At 34.7% G+C, this 20,024-nt stretch overlaps 2 protein-coding genes across 2 annotated transcripts; both read right to left on the reverse strand.

Moving 5' to 3' along the window:
• Nucleotides 1–45: 45 nt before the first annotated feature.
• On the reverse strand, nucleotides 46–12,277 carry LOC109859524. The gene is made up of 23 exons (XM_020437865.1): nucleotides 11,541–12,277; nucleotides 10,848–10,973; nucleotides 10,434–10,665; nucleotides 9,796–9,994; nucleotides 9,463–9,684; nucleotides 9,205–9,354; nucleotides 8,685–9,033; nucleotides 8,267–8,397; nucleotides 7,945–8,190; nucleotides 7,592–7,847; nucleotides 7,246–7,464; nucleotides 6,989–7,157; nucleotides 6,613–6,786; nucleotides 6,351–6,489; nucleotides 4,936–6,243; nucleotides 3,418–3,502; nucleotides 2,947–3,137; nucleotides 2,783–2,827; nucleotides 2,603–2,712; nucleotides 2,227–2,437; nucleotides 1,645–1,822; nucleotides 1,409–1,561; nucleotides 46–1,282 (listed from the first exon to the last, which is right to left on the reverse strand). Exons 2-23 carry the CDS (start codon nucleotides 10,903–10,905, stop codon nucleotides 924–926), a joined length of 5,184 nt encoding a protein of 1,727 aa, XP_020293454.1. The 5' UTR covers nucleotides 10,906–10,973; nucleotides 11,541–12,277; the 3' UTR covers nucleotides 46–923.
• A 2,804-nt stretch (nucleotides 12,278–15,081) lies between these two features.
• LOC109859538 (SCY1-like protein 2) lies at nucleotides 15,082–19,291 on the reverse strand. The gene is made up of 7 exons (XM_020437882.1): nucleotides 18,425–19,291; nucleotides 18,080–18,318; nucleotides 17,603–17,941; nucleotides 17,197–17,499; nucleotides 16,669–17,053; nucleotides 16,130–16,505; nucleotides 15,082–16,019 (listed from the first exon to the last, which is right to left on the reverse strand). Exons 1-7 carry the CDS (start codon nucleotides 18,846–18,848, stop codon nucleotides 15,503–15,505), a joined length of 2,583 nt encoding a protein of 860 aa, XP_020293471.1. The 5' UTR covers nucleotides 18,849–19,291; the 3' UTR covers nucleotides 15,082–15,502.
• Nucleotides 19,292–20,024: the final 733 nt, after the last annotated feature.

Genomic DNA, 20,024 nt, shown 5'->3' on the forward strand with positions numbered 1-20,024 from the left:
ATATATTTTTTCTTTTCTTTTATTCTATCATTTATTTACATATGGTACGCTTTTATCGGGTGGGTATATACTCTCTTTAAATCATAAAATATCAAAACTCGGTCGCAAAAGATAAAATAAATTAAAAATAATACTTTTTAATTTTAAAACAACTGTCCCTCGCGTAAAATATTTGATAGATTTGAAAACTTTTCAAAGTAGGTAGGTAATTAGGTAGGGATGCGTATCTACAAGCGCTTGTAGAAAATATATTAGGCCGAGTAGGTAGAAAATATGGTAAAACGAATAAGTAGGAAGAAATGTCAAATTAGGATCAAGGCTGTTATGCAGCCTTAATCCTAATAACGCTAGTAACGTTTAAGATATGTGAAAGATAGGTAGGTAGGTAGGTAGGATTGTGTATGTAACTATTTATATATATTATATTGTATAATATTGTATTATATTGTATTGTTACGTTTTGGGGACTCCACGGCTCCTTTTTCATCATCATTCACACCTGTATGTTAGTAATTTGCTAAGATTTCGATTTCTTTCTTTTTTTTTTTTTTTTTTTTTCTAAACGTGTAACGTGTATATTTCTACATAGTTTTAATATTTAAACAAAATGTATATTTTTACATCTTACTTTTGATCATTTTTGCTTCTCTGACGTCACCTACAAATGTCGAAGACGTCTAAATCTAAGTAATTTGATAATTAAACTTTGTAAGAACTATATTTAATTGCAAAAGACGTAATTTTTTCAGTTTTATGTATTTTCATGTTTTATATAAAATTTATCAATATATATACAAATTTTCACATAAAATTGCAAGAAAATGTGATTTTCCCTTATTTAGTAGATATTTTCCTTAGAAATGTCGCAATATTGAAATATTTTTATTATGTTTCTGCAATATCTTCTGCTTTGCATTTCTTTGCTATAAATTAAATCGTACAGGCGTGAAAATGATAAAAATGATTATGTAAACAAACACTACGCAAAAGAGAGACAGCCAGCTGACAATAGAGGCGAAATGTCTCCAAGACAATTCTTTTATTTTCATCTCTTTGGATTTTGGAAGTTCCGAGATCCCTTCATTCGTTGCATCTTCATCCGTCATTTCGAAATCTTTGTCATTCGAGATCAGAAAACGACCAGCTTTGTTGCTCAAGACGAACGACGTCGTGGATGAGATCCAATTCGGCATTTTTGTGTTTGTATCTTGCAATTTTCGTAACAACGCCGTCAAAATTATCGCGTAAGTAGCCAACGCCATAGATTCGCCGTAGTATAGTACTGCGGAATAAAATAATACAAAAATATAATTAATTACGAGATTTAAATCACATTTAAGAATATTATTATTTCGTGATATTTTTGTTTTTTTACTCATTGCGCATTCTTTTACGCATCGTTACTTACTTAAGTTAGGAGGATTAGTGCCGTTGAATGGCAAGTTCCAGAACAAATGAAATATCCAAATTAAATGGCCAATAAAATTCACACTTGCTACCAACATTCGTTCAATCGAGTTCGGATCTAACCACAGCACTAGTATAGTGAACAACATCAAAACTATAAAAACGTCAAATATCAAAAACGTCGTTTGATTTGTTACGCGAACAAATTAAAGTATACGTATGAATGTGTGTATTCACCAATCGTCGGTATAACGTGAGATATGTGGTTTATGTCGTAATGCCGTGTTAAAAGGAAATTGTAAGTGATCGTAGGATAAGATTTGTTCGGACAACATTTAAGTTGTTTAATTTCGCTCACCGAGTGTACAAACTTAAAGTCCCATTGTGTATCATTGTTAAAATTGGTCATGTCAATCTGTAAACAACAAAACTTCAATTTCAGAACAATCATATAACGAATATATCAAGTAAGAAACTCTAATTACATTAATTCTACAATGCAGATCTTTTTTAAAAATATTGCAGATAATTTTTGTCGCAAAAGTCAATGACTGTGGTTTTATATGACATATTTTATATAATGCATGAATTGAATATATATTAAATATACATATATTTTTTTTATAATTACGTGCGCGCGCACTCATACAGAGAGAGAGAGAGAGTGAATAACTTTAATATTTGGACACCGCACAACTTTTACTTTGTCACAGTATAATTTGATCAAGATAAAAATATCTGTTGTATGTTACACGGCAAAATTATCTTGCAACAAAACTTGTGTCATGTCTGAATATGTTTAAGTTATTTACTACATACTCCGTCTTTGTTTATTCTAAAATTCACTTCTTCTGCTTTGTGTCCCCAGAAACCAAACGTGATATTACATTGGTGTATTTCGTACGGCCAGTAAGTGTTATCGGCATTACATATGGATGTAAATTTTTCGGCCGACACACAAGCAACGGTGCCTTTACTGTACAGCAAGCAGTCTGACAACTGTAAATTACAGTAATTCGACATGTCGCCACTAAAAATAAACCAAAACAATATTAATGTTAACTGTTTGGTAAAGTTAAAATATAGATATGAACACGTTAGGAACTTATTTCTGCGATCCAGAACATTAGATTAAAAATGCAAACACAAATTGACTTGTTTATCTTTTACCATAAAAAATATTCCTTTAACTTACGAATTGAAGACACACAGATTAGGTCTCCAGATCTCCCAGCTTTTCACATGAATTTCTGTAATGTCTTCGTATTCGCTCGGTATCCAAGTAAGACTTGGATCTTTCCAAACCTGTTAATTAAATATTTGATAACATAAAAACCTAAATGTATAATAGAGAAGAAAGAAATTGCGCACTTACAATTGATATCCAGCTGTGTAATGATAATATACCAATGTCTCTGGTCTAGAAAGAAGAGTATTGAATTTTCTTTTAGAACTTTTAGAATTTTTTTTATGAAACACACTTATTGTGTTATATATATTTTTTTTAAATAAGTCGTTTCTTTTTTACAGTGAACTTACAAATTCCATCATCTTCGGTACTAGTTTCAGATTGATGAAGAAAATATCCGTTTTAGGATGAGTTGGAAGTACGGTATTATCATAGTTACAAAAAATTTGTTTTCTAAGACGATATACGGACGACGAACTTTCCACATTTTTGCATGCTCTTGTTGCAACATCCGAATTTGGATATTGCGTAATAGAAACACCTAGAAAGAAGAATGTTACCATTTTTATTTATAAATTTTTATCTCATTTCGTGCAAAATAATTTTCTCTTTTCTTTTTTATTTCTCTTTCTTTCTCTTTGCTTGTGGTAATATTAGTTCAATTTAAATCTAAGAGTTTTCTCGGTGTTAAAATAATAGTTTTGAAATGTGTTATATACATATGTGTAACAATTAAATTATTCTTTGTCAAATTTCACTTTATTTTACTTTATCATGCAAATATAGTGAGTGAATAAAAAATAAGCAATTGTTTTACATACCAGATTGAACCTGCCACAGAATAAAAACCCCAAAAACTGATAGTAACCTCATTGCGATCGGTACAAAACATGAGCTCTGATTGAACTAAGTCTCTTCTCTCATTATAGCGCCCGAATAATTATCATTCGACTCTTCGAAACTCGACACACTATTGATAATATTGTACGCCCCCTAAGCGTCGACACTGCACTAATTAGATATTTATTGCGTAAAAACATACCATAATAATACAAAGACATAGTTTTAACATTGTTTTAAAATTTTCACAAAGCCATAAAAAAACTCGACAGTAAATTTATATATGATTTAAAATGTAAGATACTTGAATTGCATAGGAATCGTAAAACAAAAATATTTGAAACTGCAAGAAGATTTGTTGTGTACGTATCTGTTTTAAATAATATGATTATTGATAATTCGAAAGACGAGATAAATATATGTTAAATGTAAAAAACGTTTATTTTGATATTATTATATAAGCGGTAAGTTTACATTAACATATCACAGAGAAATTACATTTAATATATATGTATAAATATGGTGTATATAAATTTTTTAGTTTAAGCATCAGCTTTGTTGCAAATCACGAAATATTCTACTTTTGAATAGCAAGCTCTTCAAGCTGAAGGGACGATAAAAATACCGATCAGAGATCCAACGGTGTTTAATTAACAATTAAATTTCAAATTATTTGTACAATTTATTCTTTTGTTTTATGTGAAAAGCATAAAACTGTTAAAAGAAGAACGATAATAAATGCGGTAAAATTAAATAGATTTGACTCGACTATGTGTGTAGGTATATGTCAAATGTGATGGACGGAATATATATTTACATATATAGTATAATTTATATTATACACACATTTACAAAACATAGCATTATAGTTATACAGAATAATTTTATATACATAACTTGATGCAGGTGCGAATGCAAGTGTGGATGCGGGAATAAGAGTCACAGCTTGACCGCTATTTAGATAATACATACAATACAAAATACGTACGTAAAAAAAATCTACATAAAACTAATAGAGGAGAGTTGCTAATAGCGACACGAAACAATGGTGTAAAAAAACTGCAATGCCATCTTATAGGGAACACTTTTGCTAGTTTGTACTTGTGGTTTCAAGGTTGTAAGTTTAGGTTTAGGTTTTATTTAAAGAATATGTGTAAAAAAACAAAATGTGGTACGTCGATATCGACAACTTTCCTCTATGATTATAAAGAATCTTGTTAAAAATTACATAATATATATAAAAATATCAGAAATATATAATAATAATACTAAGAAATATATAATAATAATACTAAGAGAGCGAAATATTTATATATATATGTATGTGTATGTATATTTTATTGCTAAGATCTATTTTCTTAATGTGCTGTATTTATTCAAAATATACTTATTGCCTCTCTCTCTTCATTTCCATTTATACATACACACATACACACAGACACGTAACATGTTCTCTACATATGTATTGCACCGATTGCAAGATCTGTGTAAGAGTTTCACAGATTTACTCTGTTATCAATATATTCGTCGTCGTCATCTGCAAATTTAATGCCGTCTTCGTTTTCATGAAGCAAATTGTAAAAGGACTCGTGCGGTTCCGCATTCATGTCGCTCTCGACACCGTAATCCGGACTCTGTATCTCTTTTTGCAGATTAATATTTAGAGCATCTGTTGCCAGTCTTCGAGACGTCATCGACAAACTCAATCGCGGTCCCGAGAGTTCGATCATCGGAATATTGGTGCAGTCCGACAGCTTCGTAGTCTCACGAGACGGCGTAAATTGATTGAAGTCGCGAGATTTACACTGGCCGCTCGTCGTGTTAAGATTTTTGGAGTCGTCTTTTGCATTTTGAGAATCCTTATCTTTGCCACCCGTGTATCCACCTCTCGTCGACTTACCGGAGGACTTGGATGTGGTCTCGTTTGCGAAGCAATGATGTTTCTTGTCCTCGTGAGAATCGGTTGTTCTTTTATTTACATGAAAACTCGAAGTAGCGCAATTGCCAACATCCTCGAGATGTCTCTTCGAGGTTTGTCTCGATTTCTCCGCTATGAACTCCGATTTCGGATCGGGCTTGTTGATATTTACGTCGCTGTTCTGCTGACTGCTCTTGGAGGTATCCTGAGAAAGATCGGATTTAGTACCGTGAATTTGTACCGTTCTGTCGGCCGTAAGCTGACTGCACAGGGATTCTTCGCTTACGCGGATTCTGGAGTCTTCTAGAATTCGATGAATCGGCAACAGACGTTCATTCAGCCTGGCAGTTCTGCTCTCGCTACCGAGGCTATCCTCGGAGAGAACGCTACCGCCCGACGAAGAGTCGTTCTTCGACGACGACGAGGACGTCGAGTCCTGGCGTTTCTGTTCGAAGCTCAGTCTGCAGGCTTCTTTGACATTGGTCGCGACTTGGTGTCGCATTCGGCGATACTCGGCCGGGGTTAAAGTTACGCCCTCGGTGCCCTCCGGCAGCCGTGATAACGTCGGACTCGTCGTTCTTGCGCTTTGAAAATAATCCGAGCATACCGGACGAGCCGCAGACGGATCTTCAGAATCCTCGGACATCGACAAGGGCGGAATCCATAAGAGAAAAGTTGGATCCATACCTAAATACGAGCCTGGCGCGGCTCCGGCGTTCACGACGTTGTAGTCGTAATAATCCAGTTCCATATCCGTCTCCGGATTTGTCAAACTGAATTCCGAGCCCGGACCTTGCAGCAGTCGTTCGCGATTTCGACGTTCTTTCGTCTCCTTGCCTCTGCTCAGCGTCGAAGTACCCGACAGTGGACTGTTCGTCGACGATTCCTTCTTTCAACAAAGTTTTTGTCATTTTAATTTCTTTAAAACGCTTTTAAAAATATTTTGACAATGTAAATTAAATAAACAAAATAATCAGAATTAAATTTCTTCTCTACCTTAGTCTGCGAGAGATTCGATGTGGGACGATGAAGTCTGGCAATATGCGAGCTGTCGATGCTGCTGCTCGCTGTATATCTCGTATCATTCGACGTCAGTTTGTCCTCTGCTGTGCTATCCGATCCTAAAGTGCGTAATCTGCAGCGTAAAGTATGTAAACAATTAGCGTGTAACAAGAGCAAATATCAAGTTTTAATAAATTAATATTATATTTCCGTTTGTTTATTATGTATTATTTGCAAACGTGTATTTTGTTCTTACTTGACTGGTCGGGCGTATTTTACTTCCGGTTGATTATCTGGAATAATAGCCAATATTGTTTTCGACGTTGCCTCAATGTGCGGTTTGTCCGACGGTGTTGCGCTTTGTTCTAAAGTTTCTTCGTTATCTTTCTGCTTTAACGTGCTTAAACTCAAACTGGTTTCGTCTTCGTATCTATTAGACAAATTAAATTTATTTATTATTAATGTTAAATTTATTTATTTGAAACGATTGATGTAAAATACGCGATAAAATAACAAATATATGTCACGATTAATACATTTTTGATTAATTAATTAATTTTTTTTTTATATATATTGATCTATATTCTCATATTTAAATATTACTATTTATATTAATAACGCAAGCAACTTACTCCGCCAAAGTTTCCGAGCTATCGTAGCCGTCCTCCATTGCGCAGGGTGCCCGCTTGCGTTTTAACAATCTCGGTGTACACTTTCCCATTAGTGATGCAACTTCCGAAATTAGTGTCGTAGAAGACACAGCTTTCATTCGTTCCATCATATGTTGCGCGCCACTGCATTCTAAAGGTAATTTATAATGAGCAATAATACAAAATATTAACAATAATAATAATTTCTTGTTTTACTTATGTGTACTATAGATATTCACCGGAAGGTTCGGTTAAGCTGTCTAAATCTTCTGCGCGATGATATTTTCTGTATCCTAGTGCGCATTGCAGTATTGCTAGAAAGATAAATATGAACAATACGAGTATCAAAATAGATGCTGTCGCCAGAAAGCCCGGTTCCCAGGAAATCCATTGCTCAATAGATGTGGTGGAATTTATTTCCAAAGGAGATGACGTCTTGCTCCTCTCGTACATTTTGTCTGAAAAAACCAATGTAGTGACTTCACGATTAAATTAAAAAAAAAAAAGAACGGGATCTTTTTATGATTTTGCTTCATTTTTGTTTTGTCTGAATTTAACATTGAAAGAGAAATTAAAAACGCTTACGAAACATGCTCGCATGTCCTAGAAAACCACCCGCGCAAATTTCATCGGCGGCACTTAATTCGTCGCTGATAAACTCCAGGAGCAAACTTTGACCCGACGAAACTATGGTTCTCGTAGAGGTTTCACCTTTGTTATATCCGATATCCATTAAAAGTTCCGCGTTCATCGAATCTCCGTCACGTGCGCGTAAATATTGTCCCGGACAAGGAAACTGGGCTTGATCCAAGCGTAACTGTATCGTGTAATTTGATTGCGCCTGCGTATATATTGTAATAAAATGTATTTGATTTTGCGCGAACGCAATTGCTAAGTGTCTGAAAAAATGTACAATAAAAAAATTTGTCAAAATTTACATGCAAGAACCAGAAGGAACGACCGGGACAGGCTTGTGTGCTCGCCGCCAGAAGTCTGTTTAAGGTTTCGTCTTGAAAATAGATACTGCAACCGCATCGGCAGTGCTCGCCAATATGCGCCTTGATTTCCGGTCTAGCAGCTGCCAATATCGTTCCGTGACGACACTCCCAACCCTCGGCGTTCCACTCCTTTTGAAAGTCAATCCCGTCGGCACCGCCACACGACTCAGTTTCGACCGCTTTTCCCTGTTTGATTTTTAAATACAACATTTTATCTACACGTTCACTGATCGTTTCTTTATACAGACAGTCAAACACCGACCTGGCAAAATTTTCCCCCGTATTTTGGAGGCGGTGTATCGCAAAATCGATATCGAGTGCGAGTTCCACCTATACAGGAGCTGCTGCAAGGACTCCATTCGCTCCAAGGACCCCAACCAGCTGTATTGTTTTCTGTATCGATATAATTTCTCACTTATTTGTTGTAAGCTATTGTAAATTTGGTAAAAGTTACATACATATATTATACCAGTATATACTAATAAACTAAATATTTAATGTAACAAATGCATTTAATTTTGCGCAAAAAAAAAAATTATAAATTCAAGTTGACCGTGCGCGACATTCGTCGCTCGTAAGTTAAAAGGATGAACCTCGCCGTAACTTCATGTGCCTAGTGAATTATAAGACGTCAAAATTGTTAAAGAAAGCTTTTAAAAACTTTTAAACAAATTACTCACCCAATAATGGAAAAGTAGGTATGCACGCAAGCTTTACTTCCGCCATCGCGCCAGTAAACGCCTGGCTCACATAAATGAAGCAGTACTCGATGAACTTCTCGGTGAAGATGTCGCAGTCGAAGTTCAACGAATGTTTGCCCAGCGTCGCTGTCAATTCCGCGACGTAGTGCAACGCGGTCGGTGGCGCCAGGGAACTCACGTCCGCTTGGAGACGACCGTAAACGCGCACGCGATCACCGTCGAGACGACACGCGGGATATTGAAAGAGGACCGATATGCCGGTCGATCCCTCGCAAGGATAAATCGATTTTGCGTGAACGTTGAAGCTGTACTCACTGGACCATTCTACCTGCGAGCAAAACCAAGAAAGAACGTAATCTTGTTTTTTTCTTGTAGGTAAGAGAGTATTTTTATTTTAAGCGAAAGAAACATTTTCACACTTCTTTTTCAAACACTGTGTTCTCTTTCTCATAATAACAATAATGCGATTCTATTATCAAAATGAGAAAACTTTAATTACTTTAATGTACGCGCTGATAGTTGGCGCGGAAGGATTGGAGTTCGAGGCTTTTAATCTAAGCGCATAGTTTCCCGCAAGTCCAAAGAGATCACAATCTAATTTAATGACTCTTGGCGAAGTAAAACCTGTTATTTCCTTATAGAAAAGCACCTAGAAAACAGTTACACAAAAAAAGTAATACGTTAGGAAATTAGATTTTAAGAATTATCGTTTTTTTATTGTATATATATATATATATATATATTATATAGAACTTACTTGCGTGCGGTCGTTGTTTTGTGGATCGCAGGCAGTGTCAGTGGTGCCACAATATATGAGTTTTAAATTGTAAGCCGCTACTGGCACGCCGTCAACAGGTACGCATAAAACTTCATTGTACTTTATGATGACTACCACTGGTTGAGTAGGATATGTACCAAAATGATGGGATTCCAGAAGCAAAGAAGGAATTGGCCACTTTACATCTAAGGCACTGCTCATCTAAAGACAGTGCCAAAAAAAAAAGAAAAAAACATGGTACATACAAAGGTACGTACAACAAATTTCCACAAATAATTTTACAATTTAATGCGGATGTGTGTGTTTTCTCACCTCAATCTCGGACAGCCCAGTAATGGCAGTGTTGTGTTTGGCAGCCTCGGTTGAGGATTTAATTTGTAGTGTATAAACTCCGCCACGTGAGAAGACACCACAGGGTATTATCACAGAAGTGTTCTCATCTTTTGAAGGCAGAGTATCCAGAGGAAAATTACCGATAAATTCTGACGTAAGGCCATCAATATATAGTACTCTAAGAAGAAAAAAAATATATAAAATAAATAAAATTACAATATGTAAAAAGAATGTTAAAATTAATTCGCGTGTGCGCTAATAAATACTGTTTTCTATTAGGAAATATCAAGTCAAAGTCTCTCGAAAGAGAAGAACTTTTGAAAAGAGAAAAAGTTTTTGTTTTTTTATTCTTGTCGTCTATTAATAATGCCTATTTTTTTTTTAAATTAAAACTGACTAATAGCATCTGGCGAACTACATAAACAAAGCGCGATTCTTGAGAAGACAATTTTTTAGAACTGGAATTTAATTGCGATTACTTTTCTCAGTTTTTAAAATAAAACAGCGACGAGAAGAAAAGAGCGGTGCGGAAAATTGTTCGGAATTGTATTGCAATTACATTCCAGTTCTGATCTGTTTCAATGTGCTTTTTATGTGAAATTTTTTTTTTTACATACGTAAGCGCAAATGATTTGTTACATCTGCTACTTCCTTCCTTCTCGGAATCGATTTTATCTCTCTCATCTTTTCTGATGTCATTTGTACTGCTATTGGATGTAATAATTGTGGATACCGTAGAAAACTCCATGTCCGATGTACGCAGAATAAAAACAGTTACGTTGCCGGATAAAGCTACGTGAGATGTGGGAGCGACGACTTTTAAGTTTGGCTCGTTTGATTTTGTGACACCTGAAAGTGGTTTGTGTTTTCTTTTTTTTTTTTTTTTATCCAAAAGACGCGTTGCGATCTCTCACAAGTGTTTCCGTAAATCAACAATTAAGTGCGAGTAACGAGCGCAACACCAATTTTTCGTCGCTTATTTTATGTACACGTAAACAAGACTAGTATTAGCACAGTAAAATTATCATTACCGCATCTTAAAAGGATGATTAACAATTCCAATAATGACCATTCGAATATCCGATTCATGTCCAACTCTTAACAGAGATATTTTTTTCACCCTGGGCAGGATAGTGATGTTCTTCGATCTTACTATACTGCTGGGTAATAAAAAAAAAATGCGTTAAAAATTTTTTTATGCCTGTAATTTGACAAATCTACAAACAAAAATCAGCGCGGTATTTACTTCAAGAATTTGTTTAATTTTCAACTAACATTAGTTAAGATATCGCGATGAGTCGAGTGCTGTACAAGTGATGGTCCGCAGATACATTTCCGCAAACTATATGTACAACTGTCGCAACAATTTGCATATTTTAACACTTTGTAGACGGGCGCCGTTCTATACAGAACTTTCTGATCACGGTCTTCCGCCTGCAAAGTGTTAACTTAGAACACAATTATCTTTGTGATATCTTATTCTTAGAAGCTTGATTTGTTCGAGAACGACAAGCGTCGAGAAGCGTTTTCTTCTCAAAGCAATGTAAGTTTGAGAAGAATTACGCGCGAGATATCATAAACATTTTCGATACGGATATTGTACAGATTTTAGTTTTAAATATGTAGATAGTTCGTGAGTGTACACACATGAAACTTTTCGATAAATTATTGTTTAAAAAGTACTTGTGTTCGTCTGAGTATCTATCGAGATAAACTTGACTTACGCAACAGCTTTATCCCGACGCGATCCACATCCTTTTTGGACCACACGATTAATCGCATAGCTAACGAGACTACGATCGCCGGCTCTGACCTGATCCGAATCGATCGATTCTGGCTTTCATCGATTTCGCGCGCATTGACGATGAACACGACGACGATGACAACATTGTCGACAAGCGGCCATTTTGCTGACCGAAGGACGACGGGAGTGCGCGGCTCCGGTGCCCTTCTGGAATCGATATCGAGAGCCCGATCGCGACACGCGAAATTGCCAAGAGAGAGCTCGCCTATACACGCTGCATCACACCCTTGCGCGCATCCTCCGCAACTCTCCGCACAAAATAATCCTACCGTCGCATGGCGTCGTCGCCAAGGAAAAATCTCACTTTGACATTGCGTTCTTCGTCTCCAAAATTAATTAGTACATTATTTCCGAGACTGGCCAATCAAACTGATTTTTTTTTAAATAATTTTTATTTTTCAAAAAGAAACAAGTGATGATCTACAATTGTAACAACGTTGCGGATTTCTTTTTTAGAATTTTCACAACAAATATATACACGTGCATATATAACACTCGAATGTGTTCATTCAAAATTAACAGAGAGAATGTATAATAAATGTTTCTTCCTTTCGTTATAGAAGAATCGTCACACCGCAACGCCGATGACAATTACATAACAGAGAAAATAAAAAATCATTAGATAAAGGAAACAGAATTAATTTTTTTTTCTCTGTCGCAGTTTGACCGAGCATTTAAAAAAATATATATCAGTCTTCTATTTCAAATGTTGCGCGCGCGAGTGTGTGTGTGTGTGTGCGTGTATGTCTGTGTCTGTGTGTATATCAAGAGATTAGAAAAATCTAAAGCAAGGCCAACGAGATATTTTAATCTCACGGAAGCACAAAACGAAGAGCAACTGCGCCGAGACGACGCGCACATTGCGACTAAAGTCTGGGGTCGTCGGCTACTACCCTTCTTCCTCCCTATGTCGATGGGATCGAATCACCGTCGCTATTGCCGCCGTTACCGCCGCCCGCACCCTTATTCGCCGTTCAGCAGGGTGCGTCTCAGGGGTGAGAATTGCAATAGGAAGGTTGAGCTTCTATGAATGAATGCTCGATCGCTGGGGAGAATCACGTCGCTTTTTGCGTTTTCCAAATTGCAGAAAAAAAGAAGTAAATCGCTCGATTTCACATGTGTCGAGAATAATACTTCGATCTCATTCGTAAAAGCATTATCTCTTTCGAAATATTATTTCTTTCTATTTTTTCTTTGGAAAGATAGAAGAATACCGGTTTTTGCAACTTGATTAACATTTTACTTAAGATCAATACAAGTTTTTTACAGTGTTTCTCAGACTGTATAAAAATTTAAACAAATTCTCGTATACTTGTAAAAGCTTTTATAAAAAAACCTTTACAAATATTTTACCGTCGCGGAAATAGAATTGTTTTACAAATTCAAATTGAAACAAAAACATTGAAAAAACGCGATTTTTTAAAGAATCACCTGGGTCTTTAAATTCCCATATTGCCGGCAAAAGTTTAAATAAATTAATATATTTTTATTTTAAGTAAATTAAAAACTAATTAAATGATTTTTTAAATTAAAATTTTTTGTTCTTTTTTTTCAATTTGCTAGGTTTTCTCTCTCCTTCTTCAAGTCATTGTATATAAGATATGTATATGATATGATATCAAAGATATGTATATTTGTTTTTTTAATTCTATTTATAAAATAATATTTTCATCATTTGTTTCATATTTCAAGAGTTTCTCCCACATTTTCGAAAAAAATAGAAGAAATAATTAGATAGCGTTTCATATTGTTCGTGTTGTGAATTAAAAACAGACGTTAGAGGAGAAAGTGCTTTTTACATAGACATACGAGATCCCGTATTGCTTGTTTCTCTATAAATCTACAGATAACGAGGCGCAACGATAATTAACGCATTTTTACGAGCAAGGGTTTGGGCATTTAACTTCCATGAGTGCCACGCAGCCCTTTGTGGTGCATAGTCTAGAGTGAACGAAGAGGGTTGTTATACAAGCATACTCAGTCAATTAACGAGCAAACCCCTCTCTTCATATTTAACAACCCCTTTTTTTCTACGGGGTGTAGAAATATTTTTTTATTTAATTGTCTAGTCGAAAGAAGACGTATTCTTCGCGTCTCGGTGCAATTGTGTCCTGTCCTGGTGCGCGGCGCGATAGTATAGTTTAAATAATCGATATTTCCAGCATGTCTTCTGTCTGATACGTAGCTGTGCACACGCATGGCTATCGTCTGCGACATCTAATTGAGCGTGTTCCGAGAACAAAGAAATTGGCGTTTCTTTTATGACGTAGTAGGTATAGCAATTACGGGGCCAATGTCCCTTTTTAACGCAAGCTCCTTTGTTTTCGATTGTATATTAAAGGCCCGCGTTTTCGTAGAGAAAACTCGTAGTCAATTTCACGGAAAACAAATTGCACGTAAAAACAAAAAAAACTAGCACGGTTAAAGTAAGAAAATAAAATGTAAAACTATTAAATAGAGACTAAAATTAGCATTAACACACAAAATGTATGTACATACACACACATTTTAATTTCTGTACACAGTTACATTAAATTACGAACAAAATTTACATATCTATGCGTCGAAAAAAAATGTCAAAGGATAAAAGGATGAAAAAAAAACGTTCAATAATATTGTTGTAATCGAGTAATTTTATTTTTTCATAAATTCAGTAATCATTAATTACACATTATTGTACATTTGTCTATTATTTATTATATAGTAATACAGAAATGTACATTAAAAGATTTTCTATCACTTTTGTGATAAGAGAAAAACAGATGAGATAAGAGATAATATAATTGTGTTAATTAACAGACAGAATATTACTTTATAATAAACGATATATTACAATAAACTTGCAAAGAGCATTGTAAAAGGGCATTGACTACAGATTGTGTTTGAATAAAGAACGTTTACGCATCTACACATGTGCACACGTGTGTGTGTATGTGTGCGCATGTATATATAACGCTTATATTTCCTTACTAAGATTTCCTTACTAAGTTATGTATGTACATCAAAATGTAAGAACATATAGCGGGATAAATTACGAAAACACACCGTGTTCGCGCGCGCGTTTTTGTATAAAAACACCTCTATGATTTTATCACATTCTCAAATCTAATATATTTCTTAAGAAACTTGTACTATTATGTGTGTTATAGCATATGTACACAGATTATGTAATATTATAATGTATTTAGAATGACAAATAATTTACAAAGAAACAAGCTATAGTGTGCATATATATATATATATACACATTTTGACATAATATAGTATATAGTCATACATAGCATCTCATTGGAATTATTAAAAATTATCACACAATTTATTACACGAAATCACTATGGAATTATTACACGAGACAAATATAAAATGTAAATATATATTTTTTAACAAAAATCTTTTATATCTTAATATAAAAAACTATAGAATAATATAGAATTATAACATATGAACAAAAACAATATTTCGCAAAACTTCTCTTGAGAACGAATATACATATTACATATAATATATTAGATTTATGGTAAATGCTATCTTCTTAATAAAAAAAAAACTTTTCTTTGTCGAAACATAATAAGATTTGCAAATGGCAATTATTCCATACAAAGGTAGTGCTTGTAAACTACACAGAAAATTAAAAATGCTATTTGCTATAATATACAAGTAATATATATTTATATTTATATATAATATATTTAAGATTGCTTAGATTGATATATAAAAGACGGCTGTACTTGCAATCATTGCGATAGTGATTATCGATAATATTAGCACAAAAATTATATCAAATAAAGAAATATGTTTCATGGAAACAGTAATTATATTATTATTCTGCAATACTTTGTTTTTATTTTTAAAGTCCGTTGCTTATATCAAAAAAAATTTAGATTAACTAAGCAAATCCATAATATCTTGCGTAGATGAATTAGTGTTATTCGCGCTGCTCTGCGTATTGGACATGAAAGGCTGTAATGTTCCAGGAAAATTTGGCCTAACATCTGATTGCGCTGAGAAATTCATATTATTTTGAGGAGTGATCGAATTCCACGTCGACATAGGTTGTGATGAGTTCCAGTTTATGGACGTATTCATGCCGTTCGAGTTCCAATTCATTGGTTGATTCGACATCATTTGCGAATTAATCATTGGAGACGTAGTTAAAAACTGCGCTTGATTAATATTGTTATTTTTATTCCAAGAAAAGCTCATATTATTTTTAGCCGCGTAATCCGGTTGTTGCGACATATTTGATCTTGACATAGACAGATTGAGTTCGTCTAGATTATTTTTCAGCAGAGTAGCGGTCAAATCCTTCGGCTGTTGTTTTGCAGATTGTACCACAGCTTTAGGAGTCAAAATAGGTTGAGATTGCAATCTTTGATGAGCTTCTTGTTGTTGAATTAACCTAAAATTAAAAAAGACAATTATTTTATGTGTCTAAATTTCGTAATTAGAGAATATGATATGAGAAAAAGTATGTATGTGTAGATAGAAAGTGTTTGAAAAACTACAAACCTGAGTTTATCTTCGACAGTTAATCCATTTTCGATATTCACTGTTTTCGACTGAATGTTCGAGGATGAAATTTCTGGTGTTAAAGAAATATCGTTTAAACTGTTATTTTGCATAAAAGCGGGCGATGTTACTTGAGAGAGCGCCTGGTCAAGTTGTTGCGTCTCGCGACGCACAGCATCCAGTTGTCGTAAAGCCTCTCGATGTTCGCTTGTTACTCGATTTATCATATCTATGATCAGAGTAGAAAGCGTTTCGTACTGCGACATGCTGAGGTTTTGTTCTATGCAGAGAGGCAACAAGAAAGGCAATACTTTTGTTGCCAGTATCTCTTTACTCATGCCCAACTTACTATGCGTAAGTAACATTCGATATATACCTGGATAATGAACGTGTGACAAAAGATTTTCCGTTATGCTGAGAAACAATCTTGCAATACATGCATATATATTCAGAAACAAAAAATATATAGAAGTTGTTAAAGAATGTTTCTATTCTATATACACGCAAAATATAGACAAAATTACATTCTTACACATTACCTATAATAGCCATTAAAATAGCCGGTTCGCCAGAATGAGGAACTTCTTGTAAAAATGGTAATATCTGATCAAATATCAACCAACGGTCGAAATTTGGTAACATTTTTGCGAGACACAACAAGCAGTTGACGCGGACTCCCAGACTGGATGATTTCTTTCCTGGTAATAAACATATTTTTTTCATTCTAGGCAGTATGGAATTTTTTATCACTGGTCCCTCAATCGTCGTCACTATATTTGGCAATGCCGACAAACAGAGCTCTTGGAGTTGTTCCCATTCGGATTCTAATGCACGTAATAACATAGGCACTATGTCGGTCTTAATAACCTCCGTCGGACATAGTTTAAGTAATAAATTTATTTGTTGCATCAAGACCAAGCTAATCTGTAATGGAAATATACATGTAATTAATGTATTATTTTATTTTTTCTTGTATATTATACATTTTATTTTATTTAGTATTACACACGCGCACAATGTGACTAAATAAAACAGTTATTTACTGTCAATGTTAGCAAGTTACTTACTTGTGGCGGATCTTCCAAAGCAAGAACAGGTTTGAGATTAGGAAGAATGTGTTCTCGGAATTCTTCTACTTCAACAACTTCCATCATCTGCAATATGCTTGGCAATACAAATGGTATCATTGGTGGGTTGACCAATTCCTTATAAAGTGCGGGTAGCACTCTATGTAGTACAACTCTATGCGGTAATTGTTTCAAGAGTTGTGGAAGACCTTTGTAAAATTGTGACTTTTGAAGATTATCCCATTGAAATAATTTGTCCAAGTAATTCAATGTTTTAACGCCAATGTCTGAAAAATACTCAATCTGCAACAATAAAGAAATTGTTTTTTAAAGCTATAATCCTTTTGTTGTAATCCAAAACAAATTGAACAAAAGTCTGTGAGTAATGATTTGTAGAAAAATCTACCTTTATGAATTGATAAGAGTCTAATCTGAGTTCTGGATTATAACTTAACATAAGCTTGACAGTATCTCTCAGAGTATCAGGAACTGAAAGCAATTTTGCTGAAATGTTGAATCCTTTAAAATTTTCTAGAAAACGTCGACACTTTCCAAGATCATTATGAGAATCATAAAGAGACTGATGTTCCGAAGAATGTAGAGTATATATCAACATGCCTAAAGCAAAAATATCACTTGGTGGTCCAGTGCTACTTGCTAATATGCATTCTGGTGCCTGATAATTCAACTGAGGTTGCACAACAACAGGAAGTACAGGATCATATTCCAAACATGACCATGATGGCTATAATAAAAAATGCAATATGATTACAAGTTTTATATATATTAAAACATTTTATATTTATGACATATATATATATAATATTATTATATACAAGTTATATATTATATATATTAATATACATAGATGTAATCTTCATACCTGTTTACTGTCTGAACTTTGATTCAAGGCACAGAAGTCAAAGCCAAATATCTTCCATGCTCCATGACTATTAATAACAACTGATTCTGAACACAAATTCCTATGCAGCAATTTTACATCTCCATGTAAAAATGTCAGACCTTCTCCCAGTTGTAACAGTCCATAACGTATTTCTATATCATGTAGCTTATAATCCCTCAAGTTTACTGGAATTGGCTGAGGTATATTTTCGTAATTGCCTAAGATATATTACACAAATTGATAAAATATTGATAAGAGCATAATTCAGTTTAATCTATAATATGTTATTATAGATATTATATTTCATAGATTGTTGTTTTTTACCCAATACATTAGCTAAACTAGCAAATACAGGTTCAGTAGCAAATGCAAGACTATCTCTTGATTCCTCCAATGGATGTTGCACTGTCAAAATTTGTGGATGTCTCAGTTTTGTCAACTGCATTACACCTCGTTTTAAAGTCTCCAGTACAAGTTCACGATCTGATTTGCCAGACCATTTTTCTAGCATGCGTTTTTCAAAAACAAAAATTGCAGCTTCTTGTTTGGTAGACTTCTTATAGCCGCTATAAACTTTCCACAGTAATCCTGGTCCGGCACTTGCCACATGAGCAATTGCTTCAAATTCTCTGGTTACAGGATTGCCAGGTAACACACTTGAAAGCTGCGACAAACCATATGCCGTATTTTGGACGGTATTGCTGATAGTATTGCTGACTGTGTTTCGGAGCTTGTTCAGAACATCCATTGTGTCCCACAAAGTGAAAAGTGTGTGCTAAAGAGCTGTTGTGTTAAACACTCAAGTAGCGGCTATATATATCTTCAAGAATTTCACGTGAATCAATTTGTTCTTTAATACACACAGCCTAAGCTTCGAAAATCATATTAATATGAAATTTTCGTCAATTTTTTATAAGAAGTAGATTGGATGACTACGTATCTATTGCTTTGGTTTGGTTGGTTTGGTGCATATATGGCTCAAAGGACCGTTTCAAGATAGTCCATACGCCATTCTAAGTCTATAGGAATCGTAACACAAGTCCTAAACCGTGGTTTGGGTACAAGCCACGGAGTTGTATGTTCGTTAAAACACTGATAAACTGAAGAAGTCGGTGTAAAAACACCGTAAATTGTCCAAAAATATCTAAGCGTAACTACGCACATTCAACCGGTACGGCTGATGCAACACCACTTACAGACAGACAAACAGGGTTATATCTATTGCTTTGTTTTAGCAACCTTTAACTGCTTTAACCCTGACCACGCACCCATCATGCATACATCTATCAAATTTAGCTGCGCTATGATCTTTAGACCGACGACACATAAAAAAAAGCAATAAGAGAATTGACCAATCACAGACAAGTTTTAAAAAGATCATCTCCAAACGGTCTTTACAACGCTCGCATGCGATTGGTCAGTTCGCTTACTTTTAGTTAAAGTCGTATTTTGTATTGGTTAATTCATTTAAGTTTACTCGTGCTATTATTACGTTTCATCCACTGAACTTATAATATGGAACGCGCCTTGCCATTGTGCGAGCTGGGATACGTTCCAAAATCTTACCTTGGTAACCGAAAACTATAGTACACGTGACGTAAAATATTAGCATTTTAGTAACCAAGATAGGATTTTGGAACGTACCCCTGTCCGCGATAGAGAACATCACAACTAGGATCTCTGTCTTTGTCTCATCGTCGCTTATTGGTTGAAATTTATACGAGTACAGTCCAAGACAAAAGAACAACAAAAAGTAAAGAATGACTGCGTTCAGCAGAAATCAGCGCTTAACAATGAGTATAGTCCAAGACAAAAGAACAACGATAAGTAAAGAATGACTGCGTTCAACAGAAATCAGCGCTTAGCAATTTTGCTCAGCAATTACTAACCGTTGAGCTTCTTTTGTCTTGGACTGTACTCGTAT

The sequence above is a fragment of the Pseudomyrmex gracilis genome, unplaced genomic scaffold, assembly GCF_002006095.1.
Source record: "Pseudomyrmex gracilis isolate BER0280 unplaced genomic scaffold, ASM200609v1 scaffold_266, whole genome shotgun sequence".
NCBI classification, from domain to species: domain Eukaryota; kingdom Metazoa; phylum Arthropoda; class Insecta; order Hymenoptera; family Formicidae; genus Pseudomyrmex; species Pseudomyrmex gracilis.